Consider the following 27,360-nt stretch of genomic DNA (forward strand, 5'->3'; position numbering starts at 1 on the left):
CCTTGGAGATATTCTGAAGCTGTCTGGACATGCTCCTGGGCACGTGGCTCTAGGCGGCTCTGCTTGAGCAGGGGAGTTGGAGAAGATGACCTCAGCCATTCTGTGAAAACTGGGAAAAACAGTTTTCCCAGAGATAGGGACATACACATATTTTTGATATGGACAAACTTAAGTTCTGCTTTTCCTCGTCCTTTGAGGTAGCTGATGTACTGGTTTTGCATCCTCTCTTCCTCAGCTTCAGTTTGAGGTTGACACTAGTTTCATAGTTTTCTTCCCAACCAGTTGGTTTAATGATACTACAAGCAAATAAAATTCTGATCTTGTTAAAATTGCACAGTGGTTGTCTTTAATACGAAGTAGCACTGCCAGGTTTGTCTGTGTAAATTTCTTTGCATCACACTTTTACCATTAACACTTTGCCAAATACTATATGTTGTTGTAGTATGGCCCAAGATCACTGGGGAGAGTGTGAAAAGCAGTCATGGTTTAACCCCAGCCTGCACGCAGCTGCTTGCTCACTACCCCCCGGCCCTCCCGTAGTGTAGGGATAAGAGGGAGAAAAGGAAGGGGGAGAAGAACTCATGGGTTGAGATAAAGACAGTTTAATAGAACAGTAACAGAAGAGAAAAATAATAATAATGGTAAAAGAATAAACAAAATGATACAACACAAGTTGCTTTCACCAGCTGATGATTGGTTGCCCAGCCTGTCGCAAGCAGCGATCATGGATTCCTGCTCCCCCACTGGCCAACCCCCATTTATATACTGAGCATGACCTCTGTGGTATGGAATATTCCTTTGTCCTGTCTGTGCTCCCTCTCAGCTTGTCCAGGCAGCTGAAAAAGTCCTTGGCTAATGTAAACATCACTTAGGAACAACTAAAACAATATGTGTTAGCAACATTCTTTTCATATTAAATCCAAAACACAGCAGTTACTAGAAAGAAAAATAACTCTATGCCAGCTGAAACTGGAAGAGTTATCAACATTATTCTCATACTAAATCCAAAACATAGCAGCTAGAAGAAAGAAAACTAACCCTATCACAGCTGAAACCAGGACGAAAGCTTAAGTACTGGGTAATTTTGATTGAGCACAAGGGACGTTCTGGAGAGATCCATAGATGCCATTATGCATTTAAGTTCATAAGCAACTGCTGTCTTTCTCTTGGCCTTCCTTCTTTGCCCTAATAGGCTGTGGGGGAAAAGATTCCTTTTTTAGGACCTGGTGACAAGGGCCAGTGTGGGTTTGAAATGCATTTAAAATGTATCTGCTGCTTTCCAGTTTCCATTCAGAAGCCATCTTCTGTGTTAGAGTTAGGCTTCCAATAGCAAAAAGTTTGCAAATGATACACAGAAGTAGAACAAAGGAAAAATATGGCACTGCCCCAGTGTAATGTCATTGTAATATTTTAAAACTTTTCAGGTAAATAATTCTCAGACACAATGCCCAAAACAATACTACTGCTTTACATGCATTTCCATGTTTGCTAACATAAAACAATATGGTGATAATAAATCAGGAATGTGCCAGAAGTATAGAAAACTGTGTAAAGTAGGGAAGGAAGAAGGACGAAATGTGGGATATGTCTACATTGGGGAGGATGGACCCTTCACCAGGAAAACGACTGCTGTACACTTACATTCAGTGAGCTTTGATAGAGAGTAATGTCTTGTTTGCCTTTCTGCTTTACTCAGATACAGGTTATTCTGGGTTATTTTGAAAACAAATGCAATAAAAAGCACGTTTTGAGAATGGTTGTGAACTACTACTGTAAACAAGCGTTCACAGTTAATAAATGGGCTGTGGCACCATTGTCACACATTGGTTTTTTTAGGGTAGGGGTGTTCTGCCTGTCCTAATGAGTTTATCAAGAAATAAAGAAAAACTTCTGTTAATATTCACTCATTTGGCTTTCCCCTTCCAGTGCTGATCACATACATGCTCTGTTTCAGTAAGAATTCTGCAGGAAGGAGAGTCCATGCCAAACAGGTGATTGCTTTCTACTTGAGGCTAGACTGTAGCTGGGAAAATAAACATTGGATACCTGCTGCTAGTCTGTCCGAAGTCAATGCTACTGGTGTGTGTAGTCATCTTCTTACCTGCATTCAAAGAAAGACTTCAGAGAAGAATTTCAAATATTAAACATAAAAGAAATTTCTTCTTCTATGCATCTTGTAATCTATATATCTACCTTGCTAACTTAAATGAAATGTGGACTTTGTTACTTACCTCTTACCATTTAATTACTAGCTTTCCTAAATACTGTAACCTTTAAGTGATTTTTTGCTCCTCTTTTTTTCATTTTGCCTCTGATCTCTGTAAAAGTGATCAGTTAATGACGCTTTTAAAATGTACAATGAAACAAAAAATAAAGCCCAACGTAGAAATGCGAGGCATAAAGTCGTTTGAGCAAGGTCGGCTCTGTCCTAGCACACATCTTGCATACTTAATGTTAAAACACAGCTGAAATATCTTTAACTGCATATTTAACTGGAAACTGGGGCAGGAGACTGGGATCATTGTTATATTAAGGAAATCTTAACTTTATATTTGTGGGGGTTATTTTTTCCAGTATTCCAGTTTAGGCTAAAATTATTGAAAACTGAGTTCTGGTATAAAAATACAAAAAACCCCTCATTAATTTAAGACTAATGTATTGCAGAGCTGTACTCTTTCAATTTCAGTTCACAATACGTTTGGATATTTTGGATGACCAAGTTCTTAACATAAGTATGTTGCCAAGCATTCTTTAAGTCAGGTATGATGTTTTGCATAACCTCAGCTCAAAGCTTTAAAATGCAAGTATAACAATACTCCTGAAGTCGTCCTGTTAAAGTGAGGAATTTATGTTGCAATTTTACAGTAATACGTACTGCTACTAAAAGAGAATACTCTTCCTGTCAGAGGTGGAAATGACACTCCTTTATGTTTTGTGTTTTTACACAGTGGGTATGTGTCTGTATCTCCTTTATGCTTTTCCATAGCACATATGTGACCATAAAGGCAGTCTTATCAAAGAGCGGACTCTGCTGAATCTTTCTGCTGTGTTAATTTTCAACCAGATCAGCCCCCTGACAGAATTGTCGGTGTGGCCACAGCAGCACTACGACTGCTCCAACTGAGAAGTAATGCTGTGCGAGGGAGGCAGGTGTATCAGCCATAGGCAGGGATTTACATTGGTATATGGCGCTTGTGAAGCCATGACCTAGGCAGCCTTCCTGCCATTTATGTGAATGTTTATGACTATTTACTAGTAATGAGGAAATAAATACCTAAGTTAAATATATGTCCTGGCCTTGTTAGTTTGTGGCATTGAATAGTTTACGGTCACAGTCAGGTGTGTTTGCCACCTGTCACTTTTCTCTGTGTGCAATGAAAAATGTTAGCTTAGTACAAGCTGATGAATTTCACATGCTTCCTGCCATAGAGGAGGAAGGAGGAAAGGTGGGGAGAGAGCCTGTGTTTGTGTCTGAGTGCAGTTTTGAGGTGGTTTTGATGGGGAGGGAACGTATATTGCTGTTTTCTTGGGCCATTAGGAGAGGAATAGAATAAATTGTTGTTAGTTTTGAAGAATTCTATAGTTACTCAATTTTAGTAAGTAATCAAAAGAGACAGTAACTCTTCCTGCTCCAGTGAAACATTGTCACATCAGCAATGACGCAACAGTGGCCTGAGCACTTAACTATAAAGCAAAACTTGAATAACTTAAAATCCTTGACTACTATGTGCTTTCAGAAATTTCTAATTCTTGCTTCCTTCTCCTCTGTGCATTTCCAGTAAGTAGATTCAGACCTCTTTTTATAATTTGTCGCTGGTTGAAACCAGTTCTTACTTTTATGATTGTAATATTGGGTTTTTGATTAAATTTAAACCAATTTTGTTAAACTCTAATAAAGCATAAAAAATCCTGATCTTTGGACCCACATTAAAATTAAATGGGAAATGAAAAGTAATTGGTAGGTGTTAAAATAGTAAATCCTCCAGTCTTTTTTTGGTTTACGTATTTATTGATTTTTTTAAAGCATTTTAGGGAACACTGGATTATAAACTTTGAGATCAACAGAGACATTGTAGCTGTCTCTGAGAGGCCCCCAGCTGATTCCTTGTCGCTTGCTCTCTTGTTGCTGCATGTGCCTTGGCGCTGTGGTTGTAAAGTGCTCCTGCTGGGTTTTGCTATACATAGTTGCACTGCACAGGTGTTTGGTGAAATGGGGTGGAAAATTGTGCTGCTTGACTTTAGGGAAGACCAAAACCGAATGTTCTGTCAACCTTTGTACAGCAATAAAGGTTTCTGGTTGAGTTAATGAGCAGCTTTTTCAAGCCATAAATTACAGTTTCTCCAAATGTGTGATAAAATAAAAAATCTTTTGCTCTTGCTGATTTCATAATGCACTGGTGCATAGCATCACTTTTAGAAACTTACAAGTATGTAAAACCTTGGGGTTTAGAAAGAATTTATTTCTACAGATGGAAATAGTTAATCTTAAGGAAGAAGAAGAATATTTTAGAATTCTAGGCGTGTTATACATTTAAGTGATTCTAGGTGTCATGGAACTGTTATTTGTTTTTAATAGAATGCTAATTTGATTTACCCTCTCCTAAGCTATTTGACCCCATCTTTATGGTGAATAAAAAGCCATAGTTCCCTGTAGACTAATAAAAACCTATGTTCATAGGTAATTGAGTTCCCAGATAATGTTTCAAGCTCACATTATATCTACTTGTGTCAACTTACTGGTTCATTTTATTGAAAATTTTATGTTTCTCACAAGGCAGCCTATTGTCCTGTCTAGCTGATGTTTTTTCCGGTGCGTAGTGTGGTCACAGGTGGGAGGGGAGCAAAAGCTGTTAAGTAAATAGCTGTACAGTAAATAGCAACTTTAGCAGTTGATAGAAATATTAGTAATTCACTGAGAAGTGGAAAACTTAATCTCTATGGATTTCAGGATAGCTCAATCTTGGCTTTTACAAGAAAAGCAATCATCTAAACACATGGTAAAGAAACCATGAATTACATTCATACAAGAAAGCAATGCAGAACTAAATGCCTGTGGTGTGCTGAGTGTTGTTGTGATGGGCTGTGCTACTTCTGATCTGAGAAAAATCTCATTTTTTCCTTTTCTAAGGAGATTTAATATTTTGAAGGGGTTTTTTTTTGTTTATTTATGTAATGTTTGATTATTGCTCTACAGATTTTAAAATAATTATGATGCTTTTAGGTATTAGCCACAATTAATATCTACAATTAAAAATTTCTAAAATCTGAAACCTGCATATGGCATCTTTAGCTGTGTATTTCAAATCCACTTTCAACAGAAATATCAATTATCTCTACAATTTAAAAAACAATATTGCTACTCTTACAATATACAGATTTCTTTAGCATCAGCAGATAGAATAGATTTAAATTATCTGAATTTTTAATGCATTTCCAGTTGTAACAACAGTATATTACTTTAAAGAACATCAAAGAAAAGAACGGTTGTTTGCTTTATATGTCTCAAAATACTGAAAATAAGGAGAAATACAGCCTGGATTTGGTAAAGATAAAGGCAGCATTCAAGCTACTTACTTATTGCAAACAGATTTAATAGTTAAAAGTCTTCCACACCAATGCACATAGTCTAGAATCCTATTTATAGGGTTTGTTTTCCATACTTTCTGTGTGCTGTTAAATTCTGCTATTTCTCAGTGTGCTATTTAGGTTTTACGTTGATCAGCCAAAAATCTATTGGGTGGACTTAATCGTACACTCTTGTTAAATATGCATTGTCCAAATCTACAACTGTAAATACATGATATACTAAACATATTTGGTAGTAATGCACAAGGCTACTTACAATATGGAAGAACAGAGAAATGCCAGATGTGCCTATACAAAACATATACCTCCAGTATGTTCTTCTGGAGATAATGGCAGTTGTATTTCTAAATGTTAGATATACATAGTAGCACTTTTTGTCTTAAAAAATAATAGTCTTCATCATCACTGAGAAATAGTTGAGGATTTATAGGTGGGTAAACCAGCATTTCAGTTAATGTTTTAAAGCATGGTAGCATCAAAACTGAATCCACTAAAACCAGACTGAAAATTGCATTAACTGGAATTCTGTGTGTTGTGTCCCCCTAGGAGGAACAGGCTGCTAAACTCAAAGCTGAGAAGATTAGGGTTGCGTTAGAGAAGATTAAAGAGGCACAAGTGAAAAAGGTAAATCATTTGTTCTGATTTATAAGATCTTTATTTTATACTTATTCACCTGGAAAATGCAGACAAAATTATTCTCATTTGTGTTTATTACCCTTAAGTCGCCCTAAATAAAATAGGAACGCTAGTATTTTGATCTTGAGTGGTAATGTACTTTCTTACCTAGTCTGTGTCTAATCAAGAAAATCCTAGGATATGGAATAACGTTATTTTTTTCTTAAGGAATAGCTTATTTTGCAGCTAGTGCACATTGAGAAGATTTTGCCAACTTCCACCCAGAGCTGAAATGAAGGTCCAACCTCCTGAGATTGTCTTTGTATATTAAGCAGTCACACATTTAAAATTTAGGTCTGTTTTCTTTACAGATTCCTTCCCAGTATGCGCAGCAAAATTTTCCAGTGATAAATGGAATACAGGCATTCCAGACTACAGACGGGTTACCAAGGGGAGAAAGTCTGCTGACACCACTTGTCGTGGTATCAAAGAATAGAAAGTGTTGCCTTGAAATTTAGCATTCTTATTTTACGTTTGGAGTTTTTCAGTAGCTTAAAATGCCTTTTACATTTAGTGTTTATATCATAGAAACATAGAATGGTTTAGGTTGGAAGGGACCTTAAAAATCGTCTAGTTCCAACCCCCCCTGCCATGGGCAGGCACACCTCCCACTAGACCAGGTTACTCAAAGCCCCATCCAACGTGGCCTTGAACACTTCCAGGGATGGGGCATCCACAACTTGTGAAAAGTATACTTACTGTCCTGGCTGGAAGATGGGGATTAACAAGCCAACCAGTGTATTACAACTAGTACGTTTTAACTTTTCCAGCTGAACAAGGTGTAAGAAAGGAAGCATAATGATCGGCAAGAAGAATCTATTGTCTTAAGCTTTCCTGATTGATTAAAAAATGGCAGCATTTTTCTTTCTGGATGGTGACCTATTTAAAGTGCCTATGAAAAGCCATTGTGTTTTAAAACCAAATTTCTTTTTGCACTAATGCATCATACTCCCCAGAAAAAGAAAATTCAATATAGGTATATTGTTTACATAATCAGCATTCTTAGAAAATGTGGAGGAAGCAGGCACAAAGCTTGAATTGCAAATCTGAAAAATTCTGATTCTATGTGAGGTTGTGCAGAACTCTATATCTATGTTTGTTCCACCTAGTTATGTGAGAAGAATTGTCACAAAGACACTATTAATTCGAACAGGACACTTTGCTAGGAGGGATTTTTTTCCTCCTTAACACACAACGAAAGCACATTGTCATTGTATTGGGAAGATCTTTATATTTACTCTCTTACACTGAAGGAGAACAGTATCTGGGTAAGTGTCCATGATACAAATATCTGACTGTAATTTATGGCTTTTTACATTTTGAGGGAGTGTTTTGAACTTAATATTTTATGCTATTATAACAAAGTCTTAGAAAAAGAAACAAGATCGTAAAAAACATGTTTTTATTTGAAATGCGGGTAACTAAACCTTCTTGTTTTCCTATTTTTCTGCTTAATAGTTGGTGATCAGAGTCCACATGTCTGATGACAGCTCCAAAACAATGATGGTGGATGAGAGGCAGACAGTGAGACAAGTATTAGACAATCTGATGGACAAATCGCATTGTGGTTACAGTTTAGACTGGTCATTGGTGGAAACCATCTCTGAATTGCAAATGGGTAAGTAATATTTAGAAACATTTATAATTCTCATCTTTTGATGTAATATTTGTCTATATCTGTGTTGTCAGAATGATTTGAACTCCTGTCCTCATAATGTTCGTCATCCCGTTCATTCATGTAATAAAGCTCACGAATGGTGTTGTTTCAGAATGATCTGGGAATGTTTTTTTCTTTCGTGTTAAAAGCATGTCTAAATTCTAACATGATATACTAATTTTACTAATGTCTAGTCACTGAGCCTCTTGGTTTTGATGTGTTCCTCACAGAAGAAAGAGGTAGGGGGTAAAAAACTTACCATGCATCTTCCTCTTTGTAAATAATGTTTTGTACTAATCCTAATAGCTCTTATTACAAAAAGCTGTCTACGTTTTTTTTTTCTGTTAAATGTTTTAATGCAATTGGCAATAGTGGCCCAAAGGGCAATTAAAGCTCCTTTGTGCTGCATTGCACATACCACAATGTAAGTTTTTCATTCAGCCAAAGGATATAGCATCTCAATGGAAAAGAAGGGGAAAAGTGATAGAAAACCAATATTATTAATCCCTGTTGTCAGAGAAGAATTACATCAAAGAGTTGTTAAGCGTCTTACCTGTTGACTAAAGAGAAGCCCAGAACTGAACCCAAATATCTTGATTTCAAATTAAAATGCAAATCAGTATTTCCTCTTTCTCTTGGTGAAACCTTTTCTATTTCAGGCAGTGCAGCATGTTAACTTTGCTAACCGTTAGACAAAAAAGGCCATTGTGATAAGGTATCCTTTGAACCTTCTACCTTCCATATGCAAAATAACAACTTACTAGGCTCAAACCTTACAATTTTAATAAATGAAATCTTAAGTTGCCCAATTTTGAAACCAGAAAGAATTTGCACAAATTCTATGTAAATCCAAATTAGGTATATAAAAATCAAATGTATTATTCTGTAATATTTTACCAATGAGAAGAGTATGAGTAAATAGCCTTATTAGTTCTGCGATAGTTTTATATTGCTATCACTGAAAAATCTTAGAATGTGTGGGTAGCAGGATCCTGGACTCAAGGCTAAACCAGGGGTCTTTCCCATCCTAGATTTGCTTTCATAAGACACTTCCATTTACTGTGAAGCCTGGAAAGAGTAAAGAAAAAAATATTGGAAAAAAAATATTTTCAACTTCTGTTAAAAACAAAGACCTAGGCTACAGAGAGAAAGATAAACTGATATTTATTCAAATTAACAGTGTGTCTGAATTAAGATTATTTTGAAATTAAGCAAAGGTTAACAAATCTCTCTTCTTGTTGGGTGTTTTGCAAGTATATGCATACCCTACTGTATGGCCTCTGACATACTGGGAATGACAACATCTGTTATAATCACAGAATTTTAAGTTCAGACATGATAAACTTGAGAGATGCGAGACGTTAGAATTCAGTTTCCTCTTTAATTTTGGCTTTCATTTTGGTAGAACAACTGTTAGGTAGTTTTTCATAGATTTCACATGTGTTTTTTTTAAAAGACAATCCAAAATGCAGCCAGTTCAATTCATATATTTTATACTGGAACTTGAAAAACAGATGAAAAAATGATTACAACAAAGCCCTCACCCTATGTACTATTGTGTATTGTATTGTGTTATTTTGCTAGTGGCTCATCTTTTAAGACATTTTTTCTGGCAATGCCTATGCAAGAGGAAGGAAGACCTATGTACCTTCATGGTGTATTTCAGCATGTTATGTTGTCTTGTTAGTTGATTGCTCATTAATTGCACAGTTCAATAAAATGCAGTGAAGGCTTTAACCTAACGAACTGTGGAGAAAGACATGAGGCCTGTGAAGCTCCTGGTTTTCTTTGCATTTTATGTGGTCTTCATATGCTTCAAATGCGTGTGGTTAAATAATTTTTGAGGAGTCTGATTTAGGTACATGTACTTGAAGTAGAAGACCACCTGTTACTATCCAATGGTTTAACCACGCGCTTTATATGCACTTTGAGAAGAATTTGGTGATTTCCAGAACGCAGAATGAAATGCTTTGCCCAGTTTTACCCTTCAAGTTTTTAACAGAAGCAATGGAGGAAGGTTTCTTTTGGTTGTTTTCATTTAGAGCAGAGTACGTCTATGAAGTATCTGACTTACAATGTTTTCATTTTAGAGAGTATGTTTAATAATAGGAACATTGCATTGTATGCAGTTTCACATACTATAGGTACATTATACTCAGTAAGTTGTTCCATGTTTGAGTTCAGTTATTGTTCTTCTTGTAATAACAGTTGATATGTTTTGAAAGCTATCCAGTTTCACTAATGAGGCGGCAGTGAGATTTAAGCTTTTGTATCACAGTCCTCTGAAGTTTTTTGTTCTGTTCTTCTGTTAGGTAACACCTTTTTTACTTTCTTGGAAGACAGTATTGCTGTGTTGCTGATAGAGCTTGATGGAAGTTGTGAGTTCTAACTTGAAAGCTTCTTAGAAAGATCTCATTGAGACCTCAGTAATTTTGTGTTGTCATCTCAAACCTTAATTCATTCCCTACAGATGACATTTTGTTTCATTCACTCTGCTTAATTACCAAAAATGTTGAGATGTCATCTGTCATCTCAGTCTTCATTACTGATAGCTCCTAGGTCTGTATGTGATCAGTGCCATATACCATCTGTAAAAATGTGGTGTAATCGATTTTGTGGGAAAAAACATGTTGTGCTTTCAGATGCAATTAAAAGGTTAAGCAAGTCCCAAAGGATCCTGAAAGAAATAATTTCCTGAAATGCCACTGTGTGGCCTATGTGAAGAGATAGCAAATTGCAGAAAGCAAGATTCCACTGTCTTTGAAAAGAAGAGAAAGTTGGTCTAGTGGTTTCCCAAAGATATATTCTTCCTTATTTATTTTAGAGTAAGGGATTTCAGATATTTCTCTGTCATTTTGGTAAATTTTCATCTTTTTTCATCGGCTCTTCTCTTTTGCCTATTTTCAGTATCTTGTGCTAGTCATAACTATTTCAACAGCGTACCAAAGTTCAGAGTTATCAGAAGCCATTTGTTGATCACTTATTCAGCAAGACAGATTGTAAGAAATAGACAGTGTCAGTTTTCAGACTACTTCTACTGTACCCTGACTAACCACGGGTATTCTGCATTTTGGAGGCATTTTGTTTTCCCTCTGATAATTTTTTTTTTTTTTTATACTTTATGAGTGAATTGGTGATTGGGGATGTAGAAACAAATTTTGTGCTGAAAAGCTGCCTAAGAAATTCCTCCAGGGATTGTGTGGACCAGAGTACATATAAATGTGATAACCTTCTTATTTGTCCTCATAACATTTGAAATGTTGTCATTTGAGTCTGCTGTGTTCACGTGGGATGTCAGGTAACAAAAAAAGAAAAACACTTCATATACTGATAGAACTATAAGCCTGAAGAGACAGAAATGAGAGTGTTGAGTTGAGTGTATGTGTAAAATTAAACCAGGCACGTCTGAAAGTCGACCTCAGTTTCTTAGTGTAAACTTATTCCCCATTTTAGTAGACCTTGAACTCTGTTTTCTCTCCATATATGCCTTGTCTCCCAGATACGACTACAGAGTCGTTTCTGTCACAAAATGTGGCAGATTCAAATGTATTTGCTCTCTTGTTATTGCTGCAGAAAGGATCTTTGAAGATCATGAAAATTTAGTTGAAAATCTTCTGAACTGGACAAGAGATAGTCAAAACAAACTAATGTTCGTGGAACGTATAGAGAAATACGCACTTTTCAAGAATCCCCAGGTAAGCCTGAGATGCATGTTGAATGTGTGTGTGTGCATGCATGCCTGATTGCAGTTTCTTCCTTTTTTTGGTAGCATTCATTTCCATAGTGTTATTTTTATACTTGTGCATGTATTAAAATGCCAGGCAGCTTTACAGTTCGGCACCATGTACATCCATATTGTGGTTGGCACAAAATCAAGTCCCTAGCAGAAAACCATGAGCTGAAGCAATCTGTTTGCTAACGTGTTTGTGGGCGATTTTAATGGAGATGAAGGCAAGGAGTTTCATGGCATTTACACCAATACTTAGTGCTGTTCAAATATGTAAATATGCAAGAAAGGTGTTGACAGATACTGCTAATAGTAGTGCCTTTCCACTGTGCATTCTTACGTTGCTGGCAAGAAGGGGAAGCAAAGAGAAAAGCTACTCCATGGTCAAATGGCAAGTGAAGAGAAGAGACCATGTGTCCCTCCCTGTGGAAGCTGGGACCTGCCTCTCTATCACCTGTTTCCTGTTCGCTGGTTAGGAAACCAAAGGCCCCTCTTCTCTCTCAAAGGCCTCTCTTCTCTCAAATGATAGCTACAGATTCGATACCCAGCAGCAGTTCAGTACTGTGAGTGGAGGAAAAGAAATGCAAAAGCAGAAGGTGGCTCTTTGAAGAATTTGAATTGAAAAGAACTGAATAGAGTATCACTTGATCTCTCTCTTAACTCTTACCTAATGTATTCTCTTGTGGGGTCATAGATTATTTTTATGTCTGTATGGCATCTATGTGGTAATGTCTTGGATTTAAACTGGGTGTCATTTTTGCATGCTCATCCTTTGGGACACCATCAGTGTGTGATTTTTTTTTTAAGCAAGAATTGAAAACCATCTCTTACTCAAGTGCTTTGCCATGAAGCAGCAAAACTCTAAATTCTTTTTAAAAGCATGTAGTTGATACATCAGTACATATGGTAGGCACTGTCAAGAAGAGTGAGGTACCAGCATAAACCCATTATTTCTCCTTCATTTAAAGTATTGAACTGACTAAAGTTTGTGAATATTGGGGTTTTTTTCCAAGATAAGAGCTAGGGCTTAGGAAGCGGAAGATTTTCATTGTGCCAGTCCTTTCCAAGGTGAAGAAGAGTGCAAAACTTCTAATTATATGAGATACAGTATCTATGCATAATTAGGTTCCTTTTAAAAAGTCAAGAAGTATTTAGTAATTCTTCATGAAAAATAAGTAATTTTATTCTGCAAAACTGTCAGGGCAAGGTGGAAAGAAGTACATTGCTTCTGTGTGTGCTTCTTTGAATGCATAAATAATGGCAGTATGTAACAAATTTAAAGATCTCTGTTCTTTTAAATATTTTTAGGGTGACATTTTCAAGTTCATAGTATTTTTATTTCTGGATGCATTGTACCAGGCAGCTGTTTGTTTTGTAGAACACCAGGACAATGCTGGTATGAGGCTGTTACTTAAGATAAGAGTATGGACTGATTGATATTTCTGGAAAAAGTGGTTATAACTTAGTTACATATATTATTTAGCAGTCTGACAGATGTTTTCAACTGGACTACAAAGTTTTTGTTCAATTAATGTATTGTTTTTAGATCATAGGTGTGTTTTTCTCACTGCTACAGAAAGGTAAATGAGGAATGTTATTTGGTTTGATTTCAGAATGTCTATAGAAATACTAACCTTTCTCTTGTTACAGAACTATCTTCTGGGGAAGAAAGAAACCTCCGAGATGGCAGACAGAAATAAAGAGGTGCTGCTAGAGGTAAGACTGACGAAACAAAAAGGTCATGGTGGTCCTTTCAGAGTTTGAAGCTAAACTCTAAAAGATTGTGTTGATTGAAATTGATGTATGGAGCTGAATGTAATTCTGGAACAACCGTGAATGGAATGGGTTGTATTTGAGATAAATGGCTATTTTAATGTTATCCTGTTTCAGATACGATCAGTTAATAAAAATGTGTCGTTTAATAACTAAAACACCATACACAGTGATAATCAAAATGAGGTTAACTGTAACTGTGGCTAAAACCAGTCGAAATTTGTAGAACTGTCACCTGTTTTTTTGACCTGTGGTGATAAAGTTTTTTTTATTGGTGCTTTCCAAATGGTTATTCTGTACAAAATTCTATAGCATTGGTTCAGTGACTGGTCTATGTTAGTATTTTAAATTTTGTTAGTAAGCAAAGTAGTTAAAAAATGTTTCAATTACATTTTAAAATAAGAAAGCAAATATTAAATTTAAAAAATAAGTGACAGAAAAGGAAGTCAATTAATACTGAAAACATTATATAGTTTACAGAACTAAATAATAAAAAAAAAAATGTGTGGAGCAAATAAAGCAAACAGTAAACAGCCTCCATAAGCTGAAAACTGAATGGTTTTGTGACATTTTTGCAGAGACGTACCCATACCCATGCTGAAGTGTCATAACTTCCACTTGATTTCCAGAATAATGATTAAGATTTCAATGGTTACACAAAAGTAAATATTTTGGGTATTTAATTTTGGATTATACTTAATACAATTTAACTTATGAGTAGCATATGCATGCTCTTAGTATATTATTATTACGGGTTTTAGTAAGTGGTCATGTGAATACTGTGGATCAAAAAGATGCTTGAAGCCATGACATGCAGAGGGTTGTAATTCTATCTAATTCTCTCTGTATTCTAGGATTACTCATAAATCTCTCTGCTACATATTAATCTGGAGTGTATTTATAGCATTTTTTTTCCTCTGTTAGCTCTTTATAAATAGAACCTTAACAGAAGTTGTAGTGTTGGCAGTTAGTAGCAATAAAGTACTTACGGAATGAATTATAGCTGTATCTGGTAGATATGTAATAAGGTTTTGTGTATACTTAGATTTATGAGGCTATATCTATAAGGTGAGCTCATGACTATAAAGCCAGTAAAGCCATTAGGGGATCTATTGCTGATAAGCAGTGGTTAGAAAATCTTTACAGTAGCTGCTAATATTTTTGTTGTCATTCTTGCGCTGAGAAGATACTAAGATCTCCTATTGTGTTTGAACTACCTTATAGCTTCTAGAATTAATCCCTAATTCATATTACTGCATGAAAAAAGAGCTGTCCCTGTTATGTGTGCATTCCTTAGCTAAAGACTTTCAGAATTTCAGTCATTAAGAACAATCCAGTGCGTGCTGTATGTTCTTTCTCTTTCTGTCTTCCCAAACCACCGTGTTTATTGGCAGGAATGTTTCTGTGGAAGTTCTGTAACTGTGCCAGAGATTGAGGGAGTTTTGTGGCTGAAAGAGGATGGTAAAAAGTCTTGGAAGAAACGTTACTTTCTGCTTCGAGCTTCGGGAATCTACTATGTCCCTAAAGGGAAGGCAAAGGTATGCTATTTTAAGGCAGTTTCCCTGAATTGTTTAATGCTGGTAAATCAGGCACACAAGAGTCAACCTTAAATTTTGACTTACTGGTGCCTTGCCTAGTGCCACATCCCTTAATTAAAAGTGCATCTTTATCACTTGTATATTGTGTATATTGTGTAGATTACTGTGGTAGCACTTGATGTGAAGGGTGTAACCCCAAATTTAAAAATACAAGAGGACAAGGGTCTGGTTTTTGAGTGAGCTTGGGGTTAGGTTTTCAGAAACACTTGAGGAAAAATCATCGGTGGAGTTAAGAGGCTATCTTTTCTTAAGCAGAATTCAGATGAAGGAACAAATGCACTGCAAATGCTAATCATAAACTATCAGACCAACTCCATGATCAGTCTTCATAATTTCATTGGGTTTAGTTAGTTCATATAAACAGGATTATTTTTGGACCAATTTGTGCTACCTTTTTTGAAACTGGTAAATATAATACCATTTCTTCAGTGTCACTTCCTGCTGTTCTGTATGTATCGATAATGAAAAGTAAATGGAAAGCTGCTACAAATGCATTATAGCTTCAAGTCTGAACCACTGTGAGTTCAATTTGTCCGTGAATCCATCAGTCTTGACAGCATCAACTGATCCCCAGTACAGGAAGTCCACTTCCCACACAGCTGGCAATGAAGAAATCTCTGTCAGCACATCAGCTTTCTTTAGAGCTGAATACATCTCAGATGTTCTTTCCACAGCCTTTTGCTTCATTAAAATAATCTATATGCAAGATAGCCTGTTGAAATTCTGTGCCCTACAATCACTGCCAAACATCGTTAGAATTATACTCATGGTCACAGTGGAATTTGGACACTTTGATTATTACCCAGATGAAATGTAACCAGCAGCTGTTAAAAAAGTTCCTGGTCAACCAATCCTATTTACTTTCTACCGATACCAATTCTGAATAAACATTAGCAGTCCGGTGTAAAATGTTGTTAAAAGGCAAAATGCAGGCAAAACACTGAAAAACAGACTGAATTTGGAAATTAATATCCTGGTTAAAAATGAACATCTGATGAAGAGTTTGTGTATAGCGGTATCTCCTTGTTTTGGTAGTTTTCGAATCAGATTGAAACTAATATTAGACCTTAACTAGACCTTGTATTAGTATTAGATAACGCTAAACTGATTTTGTCAACGCATGCGGTTTTTCGTATAAAGATGTTTTGTAAATTATTATTTTTGTATTTAATAGGTCTCACGGGATCTCGTGTGCTTTCTACAGCTAGATCATGTCAATGTTTACTATGGACAGGACTATCGGAACAAATATAAAGCACCCACAGACTATTGTTTAGTGCTAAAGGTAATTTGTTTTTAAAATTCTAATACTGAAAAGAGCAATTCAAGAGCTTGAAACATTTCCACACTAATCTTAGGCTCTTGTAATAACCACACTTCTTAATGGTGAGCAAGAGCTAATTAACACAATACTAATCTTGGGATAGATTGTGAATACACTTCCTACAGCAATATAACAATTGGAGAACTATGCCTGTCAGTTTTCAGGGTGAATCTCTAAATTGTTTTCATTCTGCAAGAGAGAAATCTAAATTGCCATAAGTTACAGAGACAATGAGAAAGCTATGTTTAACTACATTTTTTGTGGAGTTGTTGTGATGACCCCCCTTGACAGAATTACAGTAAACAAATGAGAAAATGCCATGCAGGGACTAGTGCAGAGGGAAGAAATGGCTATGAATCACTTACTTTCCCATCAAGCTGACAGTTTTCCTCCTCCTGCCAGAAGATCCATGTGGATTTCTGTGGTCAAAGAGGAAAAATGTCATAGAAGCAGCAGAAGAATGGTTTTACTGGATTCATGTAGGTCTAGGTTTCTCTGACAGTGGCCTTTCTCTATAAGCTGCGTAGGGAAAAATTAGAAGTACAGGACAGTCTTGCAGAAATACTTCCACAGAATACTTTTTCAGCCTTCAGAAATTTAGGGAGCCAGGGAACGGATCTGGGCTGTTTAATAGCTGTAGGTGCATTCTTACTCTTTGAGTATGCCCTGTCTCTCTTGGGATTCCAAGAAACTGCTAGAATGCTGCAGCAGCTGGGAACACCTTGTACGCTCTTTTACTTGTTCTGAGCCATCGGTTGCTTTCCATTTCATTTTCCCTTCATTCTTGTATAGGAAGTGAACAGTTAGTGAACAATTGCTGCCTGTTTTCCTTGCTCCTCATGACTTTTACAAAGTTTTCATATTGCCCTGAATTGTCTTACTTCCAGATTGATGAGTCCTGGTCTATTTAACTGTGCATCATACTCTAAAATATAACACTAAACTCATTTTGTCCCTTTGGCAACTCTGTAACTTACAACAATTCAGGTTCAGTGAGATAATACCCCTTGGAACGCTAACTTCAGGGAGCTGCTGTCTTCTCAGAGCGCAGGTCTAGAGTTGTGCAGAAATTGGAATTAGGGAGTCGTCTACCAATATTGCCCAACCTGAGGGAAGGAGGATGCTGTAAAGGGAGAAAATTCTGAGTATAAAGGACAGGTAGAAAGAACAAGTAGGAAAAAATGTCATGACAGCAGTGACCTGAGAGATTAATAACTTGAGTACTTCCAAGTTATTTTAAATTGCATCAACTCATCTCCCCGTCTCTCTTGACTCCCACACAGTGTTCAAAATGGTGTCAGTTCCTGCAGGGTAGCTAGCTACAAAGCTATTTTAAAACAGGTTTTCACAGTACGTTCATAGCAAGTACAGTGTCTTCGTGGATTTGAAAGTGGTGCAAGTAACAAGAAATGGTTATAGTTGCACTGACAGTTTTCCTTTGACCTCTTGCCTTCCCTGACGTGTAGCGCATGTGGTGTTGCATATGTCAGTACATTGCAATGTTTTATGTGCATGGAGTGTGTGGCTGCCTGTCCACTGTGTTAAAAAAAAAAATAAAATTTAATCTCCCAATAGACAGGACAATGTGCATTTGGGCCCACTGAGAGGTGGACACTGAATGTCAAATACGGGACGTGATACTAAGGGAGAAAGCATACAGCTGAGACTGGAAATACTTTCCATATTCTTATAGATCATTGGCACAGTTAATTGAATACAATTAAAAGCAAAAATGTCAGTGTTTGTAGGTATTTATAAACTCCTTGACGAAAATTGATTTCTTCTGCTTACATGTCATTTCCTATCCATATCATTTGGACAGGTTAATAGTACATTATTTTTTCAGACTTGTTGACCACACAGAGTAAACCAGACTAAGTCTTATCTAAATAGATTATTTTTTTTAAACTATTGCCATCCTGAGCATAAATGAAGACATGAAAACGTTAAAGTCAAATTTGAACGTGTCTAAATTTTCCCTTATTGGCTTATTTAAGTAAATTAATGGGGTAGGGTTAGTCGGGTAACTTGGACAAAGTTTTCAGTGTGGAACTGAATCACCAAATTACCATATTAAGTAGGATTGAGTTCTGCCTTCCTCAATTCTTAAAATGTTACATCAGTGTTTTATATTAGTACCTATGTATAGAAACCATACATTATTTTTTTTTAATAGAAACTCAGTTTTGTGCCACAAAGATTCACAAAGCTGGGAAATATCTCCAAAACGTGAACATGTTTTTGGAGAGATGAATGGCAAATAAAAATTCAAAGGCTGATTCTCACTGAAGTCCAGAATGGATTTGACTTTACATGTTTGCTTCCTTTGTTTATATTGAATCCTTACTGTGCAAGACAGGTGCTGTCTATTGTTAAAATTAACATTTGTAGTATGTAGTACTAGCTTCTTGATCATGAATGTTAGATTTCTGAGAGGTTCTTTTATTTTTATATAGCCAGATTTTTTAACAAGTCCAGGAAAAAGATGGCTTGTTAGTGAAGTATTTTTTTGCATTTCTATAGACTCTTCTTTGTTATACAACATGTATGTGAAAGAAGCTGGTAGTGAAAAATGAAAACAATTGTCTAACATTATAATGAAGTTAATTATATATATTCTGTTTATGGAGACAAACATCTTCGTATTCGTTTTGAAATAATTATGTTTGGAAGTCAACAGGAGAAAATATTCTGAAAAGAGATTAACAGTTCTTTGATATAAGTTTTAGACAGTCTTCAGTAAAACAAATACCTGTGATCATCTAGCAAAACTCTGTGTCACTGAACTGTAAGCTAACACAGGAAATTATAAGAACTTGAGTATTCGGAGTTGCCCCAATAGCTGTGAGACATGTAATTTCTACACCATGTACAGGAAACGACTGAATAATCCATCCAGAATGATTTCCAGTGTCTGATCTTTGAAAAATATACATTTCTTACTTGACTGCTGAATTGATAAATACAGTGCCTTTTCTTTTTTGTACATGCATATGGGAGCAACAAGTATTTTAGATGATATCCCTCTATCTGTAGGGTGGGGACCTTGGAGGCTCTACAAGCTGCAAATGGAATTGTGCTTAACACAGCGTGTCATTTGTGGAGCATCTCACTCAAGCCATACAAAAGCAGAGAAGACCAGTGGGTGTTTTTTCCTCCAGTTTGTTTTGGTGTGAGAGGAAGCTGAAGTATCAGTTGCCTCCCTCAGGTGGTGAGTTAGTCCATAGTAGAGTGAAAGGAGACAACTCTCGATGCTTTGGCAGTGTATTGCTTGTGTTTAGGAAAGGTTTTTACAAGCTGAGACTGTTCTGACCACATGTCTTGAGAGTATAAAGATTTCTAAAGACCCTTACAGGTACAGAAGAGTCTATTAGTAGGTAGAAATACTAAAATACTGAAAGATTCACCCTTTCTTAGTGTTTCAAACCTGAAATTGGTGCACACTGGATACACTGCCAATCTGTGTGTGAAGCAATCTTCGCTGCCACCTCCTGGAATACTCTCAAACATTTTTAAGTGGGCTCAAAATACAGACTGTTGTTGAAGAGCTTCCAGCATTAAGTTTGTCTGTATAGACCTCAACAGATAAATGGCTTTCCTTGCATTCCTACCTATTAAAATATTGATGACGATTAACATTTTTTCTGCAGCATCCTCAGATCCAGAAGAAATCCCAGTATATCAAGTATCTTTGCTGTGATGATGTAAGAACTCTACACCAATGGATCAATGGCATCCGCATTGCTAAGGTAACCTCCTCTAGGCAGTCTTGCACTGTTGTCATGAGTTGTTGTCGTTATCTGTTTGAAACCATTTACAGTTCCTTAGCAAAATACATGCTAAGTCTAACTTCCCTCTGTTTAACTATCATGAACATGAACTGTACAATCTTCTTACATATTTCCTTCCCTAGAAAAATTGTTAGGCTTTGTTGTTATGATAATTCAGTAATTGGGCCCTTTCTTCTTGTTTCTGCTGCACCTCTTTGTCACGTGACAAAATCCTAACTGACGTCACGGCTAGATTTTAGCCATCTTCCTTACAGATTTTAAAAAGAGGGCTTATGGCAAAATAAGAGAATTGAGAAAATAAAATTGTTTTCTTCTGAGATCCCTTAGTTGGCTTAGTTTATTCATTGGCCTGTTTCTTGCTGGTCGATATCTCTTCTAGCATAATTAAACTGTTTTTCTTTCTTTCAGCAATTCACTCATAAAAAGGCACAAGGTTGGGGGAAGGGAGCTGCCACTTTTGTTAATAAAACAAAATGAAATTTTCACTGAATTAGTGTTGCCTGAGCTCCGTAACAAAGAGCCTGTTGTTTCTCTCTGGGGGGGTTGAAGGTGGAACAGAGAAGCTCAACAGTATGAAAAGCGTACACACCCTATGCAGTTATTAAATTTGTTTGTCATTTTGCTTAGTATGGGAAGCAGTTATACATGAACTATCAGGAAGCACTGAAGAGAACAGAATTGGCATGTGACTGGACTTCCTTGTCTAGCTCCAGTATCAAGTCAGGCTCCAGCTCATCTAGTTTGCCAGGTAATAATGTGATCTGTCTCATAATAGAAAGATTTGATTACCTTTTTTATCATCTGCTCTCTGGAGACCTCAGAAGAGACTATTACAGGAAATGGACTTTTTCTCCAAAGTCTTTTATGCTATGTTTAGTCTAAAACACAGACTTTATGTTTAATATATATATATAAAAACATATAAGACTCTATTTATTATATCACTTGTAGTGGTGTATGTATTTGGAACATATAGTACGTTCTTGTTCACCTCCAAAAAAGAATGTTTTCTGATATTGAGAAGAGGGAACTTCCTTTCAAATTCCTGATGCCTCTGTCTTCACCAATCTGATAAGAGAAACCAAATCTATGTTTTAATAATACATAGACACTTGTGTGTATAGCCCTTAAACTGATTTTGTTGTCTGAAATATTTGAAACTGGAAAATAAGAAATAGTCCCTGTCCAAAGGCAAAGATCCAAACAATCTCTTTAGAGACAAACTTCGAAAGTACTGTTTCTGTTCCTGTGTCAAACTGTGTGTGCCTGCAGTAATATGCTCTGGTTTACCTCTCAGCAGGACCAGTACTGTTTTTTTTGTAGCATATAATAGTTTGAAAATTGGTGAATGGTTTATGTAGCCTCATTTCATCATTCAGAGCTGACTGATGCTCTGCCCCTTTCAGGGGCGAGTTTCATTATTGAAAACAGGTTATTGTGTGAAAGTGTTTTGTCCATTGCAGATACAGGTCAGGAAGTAATGCTACTGAATTGGAAAGGTTCTGGAAGTAGCCTGTGAAAATGAGCAAATTCAGCCTAACTGGACAGGCTCCATATTTTTTCAACTATGTGGAACAGCTTGCCAGGTGTTGTAGGAAGTTCTTGGTTGCTGACAATTTCTCCATCCAAGCTGGGTGTTTTTCTGATAAAGTTTGTCTTGTGTGTAGCTGAGCCAGAGCCCACCAGCCATGCGTGTTCTGCCAGAGCTACAGTCCAGCCTGTACCTAGATGCTCTTTTTCCACAGGACAGCTTGGGGCTACACAGAAGGCAGGTGCCAGGCTGGCTAAATCGGTCTGGCAGTGACTGCTGTTGTCTTTCTAAGATACCCTGTGAACCCAGAATGTTGTCTGCGTTTGTTAGTTGCAGGATGTGCATCATTCCTTCTCTTCCCTTGAGGAATGGAGCAGTCAGAAGCAGACTGCTGCCTTGGCTAGCATAGTTCCTGTCCTCAGCCTGCGTCCAGTGTCTGTTTCTAAGGGAGTGCTGGAGAGAGCAGACTGCGTGCATTGCATGAAATGGGGCTTTTCCCAAAGTGCAGGAGCTGTTGTGTGTTTCAGAACCGATACAACCGCAGTGTGTTTTTACTCTGCAGCATATCTGACACACTGTCAACTTCGTGGAGCTTCAGATTTGGTTAATACCAGAGATCTGTTGCACTATTTTGTTGTCCAGGCAGCAATGGCCTGGATGTGAGCTAGAGTTTATGCAGTAGTTAGTGGGAATGATGTCCTTTGGTGGGATAACATGTTTTACAAGTGTGACCAATAAATGTGACACAGAGTTGCATTATAAGGACGCTAACTTTACTCTTACATTCAGAAACATATGCTAACTGTTTCCTAATTTTCTTCTAAACAGAATCTCAATCAAATCATTCTAATCAGTCTGACAGTGGAGTTTCTGACACCCAGCCAGCTGGACATGTCCGTTCCCAAAGTATTGTCAGCTCCATGTTCTCCGAGGCCTGGAAACGAGGCACTCAACTGGAGGAATCCAGCAAGGTAACAAGACGACTTTAGTTTGAGAACCAACGCCCAACAAAATGTATGAGACAGAGTGATACCTCTTCCACTTCTGTCTTGAGTGGGATTTCTTCTCGGGATTTCTTCTCTATTTTACTCTGTGTTATTGACATACACTGCCATATAATTGTTTTTTCAGGAATCACTTTGTCAGGGAATTCAACCCTGGAACTTTTTGTCCTTGCCTTTATTTGTGTGCACAGAAGCCCTCTGTTCTTTGCAGGCATGATGCTGCCCTTCCCATAGAATCCTATTAACTAATGTTGAATAAAGACAAAATAAAAAGATCAGCTGTTAACAAGTTGAATGAAATTCTTTCACTAAGATCTTTCTCCAGTTACCTAGCTACATCTTTCCATTGGAAAGGTGTGAATAACAGAGACCTGAAGGCAGGTATATCTATTTAAGAAGTACTCTAGTAGTTTTTACTCAAATGTTTTCTGTTATGTTTGGTGCAAATGGAAACAGTAACCTTAGATATGGTCAAAGCAAAAGTACTAAAATTGACAGCAGTTGTGGATTGAGGCAGATTTGATATCTCTTGTTGCTGATAGAGAGTTACAAAAGATTTTAACCCATTGAAGCCTGGGGCTCAGGTCTGTTGTGGTTTGGTTAGTTTTCTATCCTTTCAGCGGTAGTTGACTGGTGTAGTTCCTGAGGAGTACTTCTAAACACAGCAGAATTGTCACTTAAGTTGGTTTGTTGTCAGGTTCAAAGGAATTTCCAGGTTCCTGAACAGCTATGACATCAGTATTAACTGCAGCAGTTAGATGTGGAAGTACACTGGCAGGATACTATGAGAAGCTATCTTCATGCCTGTCAGTTTTGAGTCTTTCCGAGTTCAAGCTCGAGAAGCAAGCTTTTTAAAACTAAAACTACAGGGTGCTGCACCTGGCATTGGTGCATCAGATAACTAAAAATAAGACACAACATCACATTTTCAAATAAGAAAGCACGCGTGGCACAATGTGAAAGCTGACATGGCTGCATTCTTTGGGATTCATAACTCTTCCGCAGTGCCTGCTGGCTTGGAAATTGTCTGATTCCAATAGTAATGTAGAGCTCAGCCCAGGAATGTAGCTTGATACAATGTGATCCGAATTTTTCTACTGCATGAGTGCAACATCTGGTGCATGTTCATCAGCAGATGGCTTGTGTATGTGTACAGGGTGCATCATTTCTGCAGGAGTGGGGTTGATGCAAAAGATAAGGCACTCGAGTCTGTCTAGCATGTGTCTGACAGGTGAGAGAGTACTGCTATGAGAACTGTTTCCTAAAGTTTTGATTTTAATGTGAAAATCTTGCTGTTACACTCTCTGTGAGCTTTTAAAGAAAAGTTTGAAGTTTACCACAGTGAGGTCACTGTTGTTCTTATGAAGTCCATAGTGCTGCTGGCAATTGCTCATTTAAATAAACCCCAAGAATTTTTATGTTATCTGATTAAAGCCATTTTAAAAATAAAATATTCAGACTGCTCCCTGTTGAGGGGCCATCCATGTTTCAATATTTCATCAATTTTAATTCCTTTCTGTGCACAAATCCAAGAAAAGGTATATTTTTCTTCCTTGTGCATAACACAGGTGAATGGATTGCCCTAAAACTTCCAAATGAAATGAACCATGTAAAATTATAATTCAAAGCCATGTTAAAAAATTCTGAGTAAATTCTGAGTAAATTGCTGTCATGGCTACCGTCAGTGAAACTACAGTACACACTTTTTTATCCTGTACAGGTCTGCTCCAAGGAACTTAAATAACTAATAAATCAGACCGGCAGTGGAAAGTGTTAAATTGTGTGGCAAGAAAGGAAACAACAGTGTTGAAAAAATTGTAATTTATGTTAAAAGGTAGTTGCAGTTGCAATGATGCTGAGACACGCTGGTTTAGGCAGATTAGTCCCCATACAGTTGTCTTGGGGTGGTTATTCCACAGCGCTTTGGTGACAAAGCTGGCTTAAGAAGTTCATATGGGCAGGTTGCTGCAAGCAGCAGAGTTAACGGAGATTTGTCCAGCATGTCCCTTCCCCTTCTGGAACAGCTCTCTCCCGCCTTGTCACTCTTGTCTCATCCCCTTCATCAAGCAGGGCAGAACAGAGCATGCTTTGGCTCAGCAGGGAGATGACATTGAGGCTGGCTGGTCAGCAAGCCAGGATGTTACACTGGTTGGTCAGTGGCTAACTGTTCAACAGATTAGAAATGGGTGAGTTCTGCCTGCTTTTCCCTTGTTTACTTGGTGCCAGTAACTTCACAACAATTTCTTGGAAGTTGAAAATATGTTGAGATTTCTTTCGGTCTGTTATACGTGACTGAAATTTGCTAACCAACCTAAAAGCAATCGGCATAGGAAAAGAGATAGCAAACAGTTCAATTGCAAAAGCTTGTTTTCTTAGGAAAAACAGCTAAAAAAATTAGCATGGTTACTGTTTTAAAAAATAGATACGATTATTTTTATAGCATTTCTGAGAGTTCCAGATAGTCATTAAGAAGATGCATGTTACAAATATGAGTTGATAGTATGCAATAAGTAATTTTTCAAGACACACAGAAGGACATCACATTGGACGAACCAGGACAATGATCTGTTTCAAACTTCGATAACAAAAGTATCACTGAATATCTTTCTGGTTGTGGAAATTTAATTTGATTCTGTGGGGATGGGAGGGACTCCTGGTCCTGAGATGCACAATATTTGCTTCCCTGTCCTGAGTGTTTGATTTGCTCAATGTGAAAATGACTGTCTTCAATGGATATGAGGATAATTCCTCTCTATTTCAAATACATCTAAGATTAAAAAAACACCTTTTCCAAAATGCAGGTAGTCTGTCCATTTCATATTTTGAAAGATTGCTCTTTGCCCAAAGAATACTTTATTCATCTGTTCATATTCTTCACAGCTGGGCAGTGAAGCTCTCATTATGTCTCATTTTGCTTGTTAGATTTTGAACACGTTATTTCAAATCGGATGCTACAACAGGCATCAAAATGCGTGCTCGCTGTGTGTGCTTGAAGTGACAAATTCAAGATTCTCCAAGGTCTTGCCCTTCAGGGACAGCTATTCTGTTAAGCCTTGGTCTTCCTCTCTGTCTGTTTTATGCCGCTTTTATTTTTCCTGTTGCCTTTTGCCATCTCAGGTGTCAAAAGTGAAGCTCAGCACAGCTAAGGTCAGCACACCCGTGGTGCCTTATACAGGGCACAATTAAGGTCAGGTGGTGCTACTTGAAAATTCATTAACCTGGGTGATTGGGAGAATGGTAATTTACAGACTAACACTTGTAAGAGATCAAGATTTCTCTCCTGTTTTGTTATGTGAACACCTTGATTTAGCTCCAGAATTTTGTTACACTCTTGCCTTCCAGACCTAATGTGACAGGTAGAGCCACACCCCATGTGTGTTGTAAATCACTGTTTGTTGTTTCGGACTCTAATCCTTTTGGTGTTCTGTGCATATAGAAACTGTGCACCTGTGTCTAGAACAAAGCAATATGCAAACCTGCTCATACAGTGCAAAGCGCGTAACTGGGCTAACTTGTGGCAAAGTATCTACTAATGAAGTATAGGTACCCATTGTGGGCAGTTGCCATGTTGGTATTGCATTTCTAAGGCATGTTTCTATGATGTGCACTGAATTCGCAACTTTGGTTGTAGCCAAACCACTTTGTATTAGGAGGATGTTTATAAACTCGTGTGATGCAATTATCTTTTTAATTTTCAACATGAATGTAGGCTTGCAATTTTAGAGAAACAATTTAACTTGAGCAAACCCACCAAGTAGACTAAAACATTGCCTGCTGCTATCCCATTGCTCCTTCCCTTAATCAGCTTTTCGCTGTCTTTCCTTCCTTTTTTCTGCTTGACATAATAGTTGCACGTATAGCTTTTCTTTCACAAGCTAACTTTGTTTTGCACATCTCTAAACATTTCGTTGTGGGGAAATTTTCCCAGGAAACCTCAGTTCTCCCTCTTTTTCCTCATTTTTTTTCCTTGCCAGTCTTGGCTATCAGAGCATGTGGAGTGGAAGGATCCCAGTAACGTTCCCGCACAGAGCTTGCTCTTCACATGTTTTAGAGCAGTTCAGGCTTTCTGCATTTTGTAACACCGAATAGTGTAAGGCCTGAGCTAACCGACGTAAAGGTTTGACAGATGCTCTGGGAGGCCGTGTATGGTTTAACTCTAGCTTTATGGAGCTGAGGAGGTGTCTGCAGAGTCTCTTGCTCTGCCTGACGTCCTCTGTCATGGCCTGTGGCGCTCTGGGGTCATTATACTTGCCCAGAGGAGGACCAGCGATTCTCACTGCCCCACAGGAATGACAAGGCTGGTGTATTTTCTCCCTGACATTCAGCCTAGCTTGGAGTAGACCTGGCTCCACCGAGTCTTGCCAGCTCCGCTCCCTGCCTGCCCGGTCAGACTGCATGCTCCAGGCTTGTCAGCGTATGGAATTGTCTCTTGCTGCATTGTTTTGCTAATACTTCCTGCATGCTGTAATCTACCACTTAATTTTTAATGACAGGCACATTCAGACCTTGACTTTATAATCTCTTTTTCTCCCTCCCTCCCTCTCTCTCTATCTTTTTCTTTCTCTCCCTTTCCACTTTCACTAAAAATCCCTTCCCAATAGGCCCGAATGGAGCCTGCGGGTCGGCCCTTCATGTCTGTGGCACCGCCTGTGTCCCCACAGACAAAAGTGGCAACTCCCTATGCAGCATCACAG

At 37.6% G+C, this 27,360-nt stretch overlaps 1 protein-coding gene across 1 annotated transcript in view; it reads left to right on the top strand.

Annotated features, from left to right (window-relative positions):
* RAPH1 (Ras association (RalGDS/AF-6) and pleckstrin homology domains 1) overlaps window positions 1-27,360 on the top strand; it is a 60,552-nt gene that overhangs the window by 31,360 nt on the left and 1,832 nt on the right. The window contains exons 4-12 of the mRNA XM_009890253.1: window positions 6,133-6,210; window positions 7,720-7,879; window positions 11,492-11,613; window positions 13,296-13,361; window positions 14,813-14,956; window positions 16,191-16,301; window positions 19,991-20,089; window positions 20,759-20,879; window positions 22,491-22,633. Coding sequence (XP_009888555.1) covers window positions 6,133-6,210; window positions 7,720-7,879; window positions 11,492-11,613; window positions 13,296-13,361; window positions 14,813-14,956; window positions 16,191-16,301; window positions 19,991-20,089; window positions 20,759-20,879; window positions 22,491-22,633 — 1,044 coding nt within the window. The remainder of the gene's footprint in view (window positions 1-6,132; window positions 6,211-7,719; window positions 7,880-11,491; window positions 11,614-13,295; window positions 13,362-14,812; window positions 14,957-16,190; window positions 16,302-19,990; window positions 20,090-20,758; window positions 20,880-22,490; window positions 22,634-27,360) is intronic.

Source organism: Charadrius vociferus, unplaced genomic scaffold, assembly GCF_000708025.1.
Source record: "Charadrius vociferus isolate BGI_N301 unplaced genomic scaffold, ASM70802v2 scaffold147, whole genome shotgun sequence".
NCBI lineage: Eukaryota > Metazoa > Chordata > Aves > Charadriiformes > Charadriidae > Charadrius > Charadrius vociferus.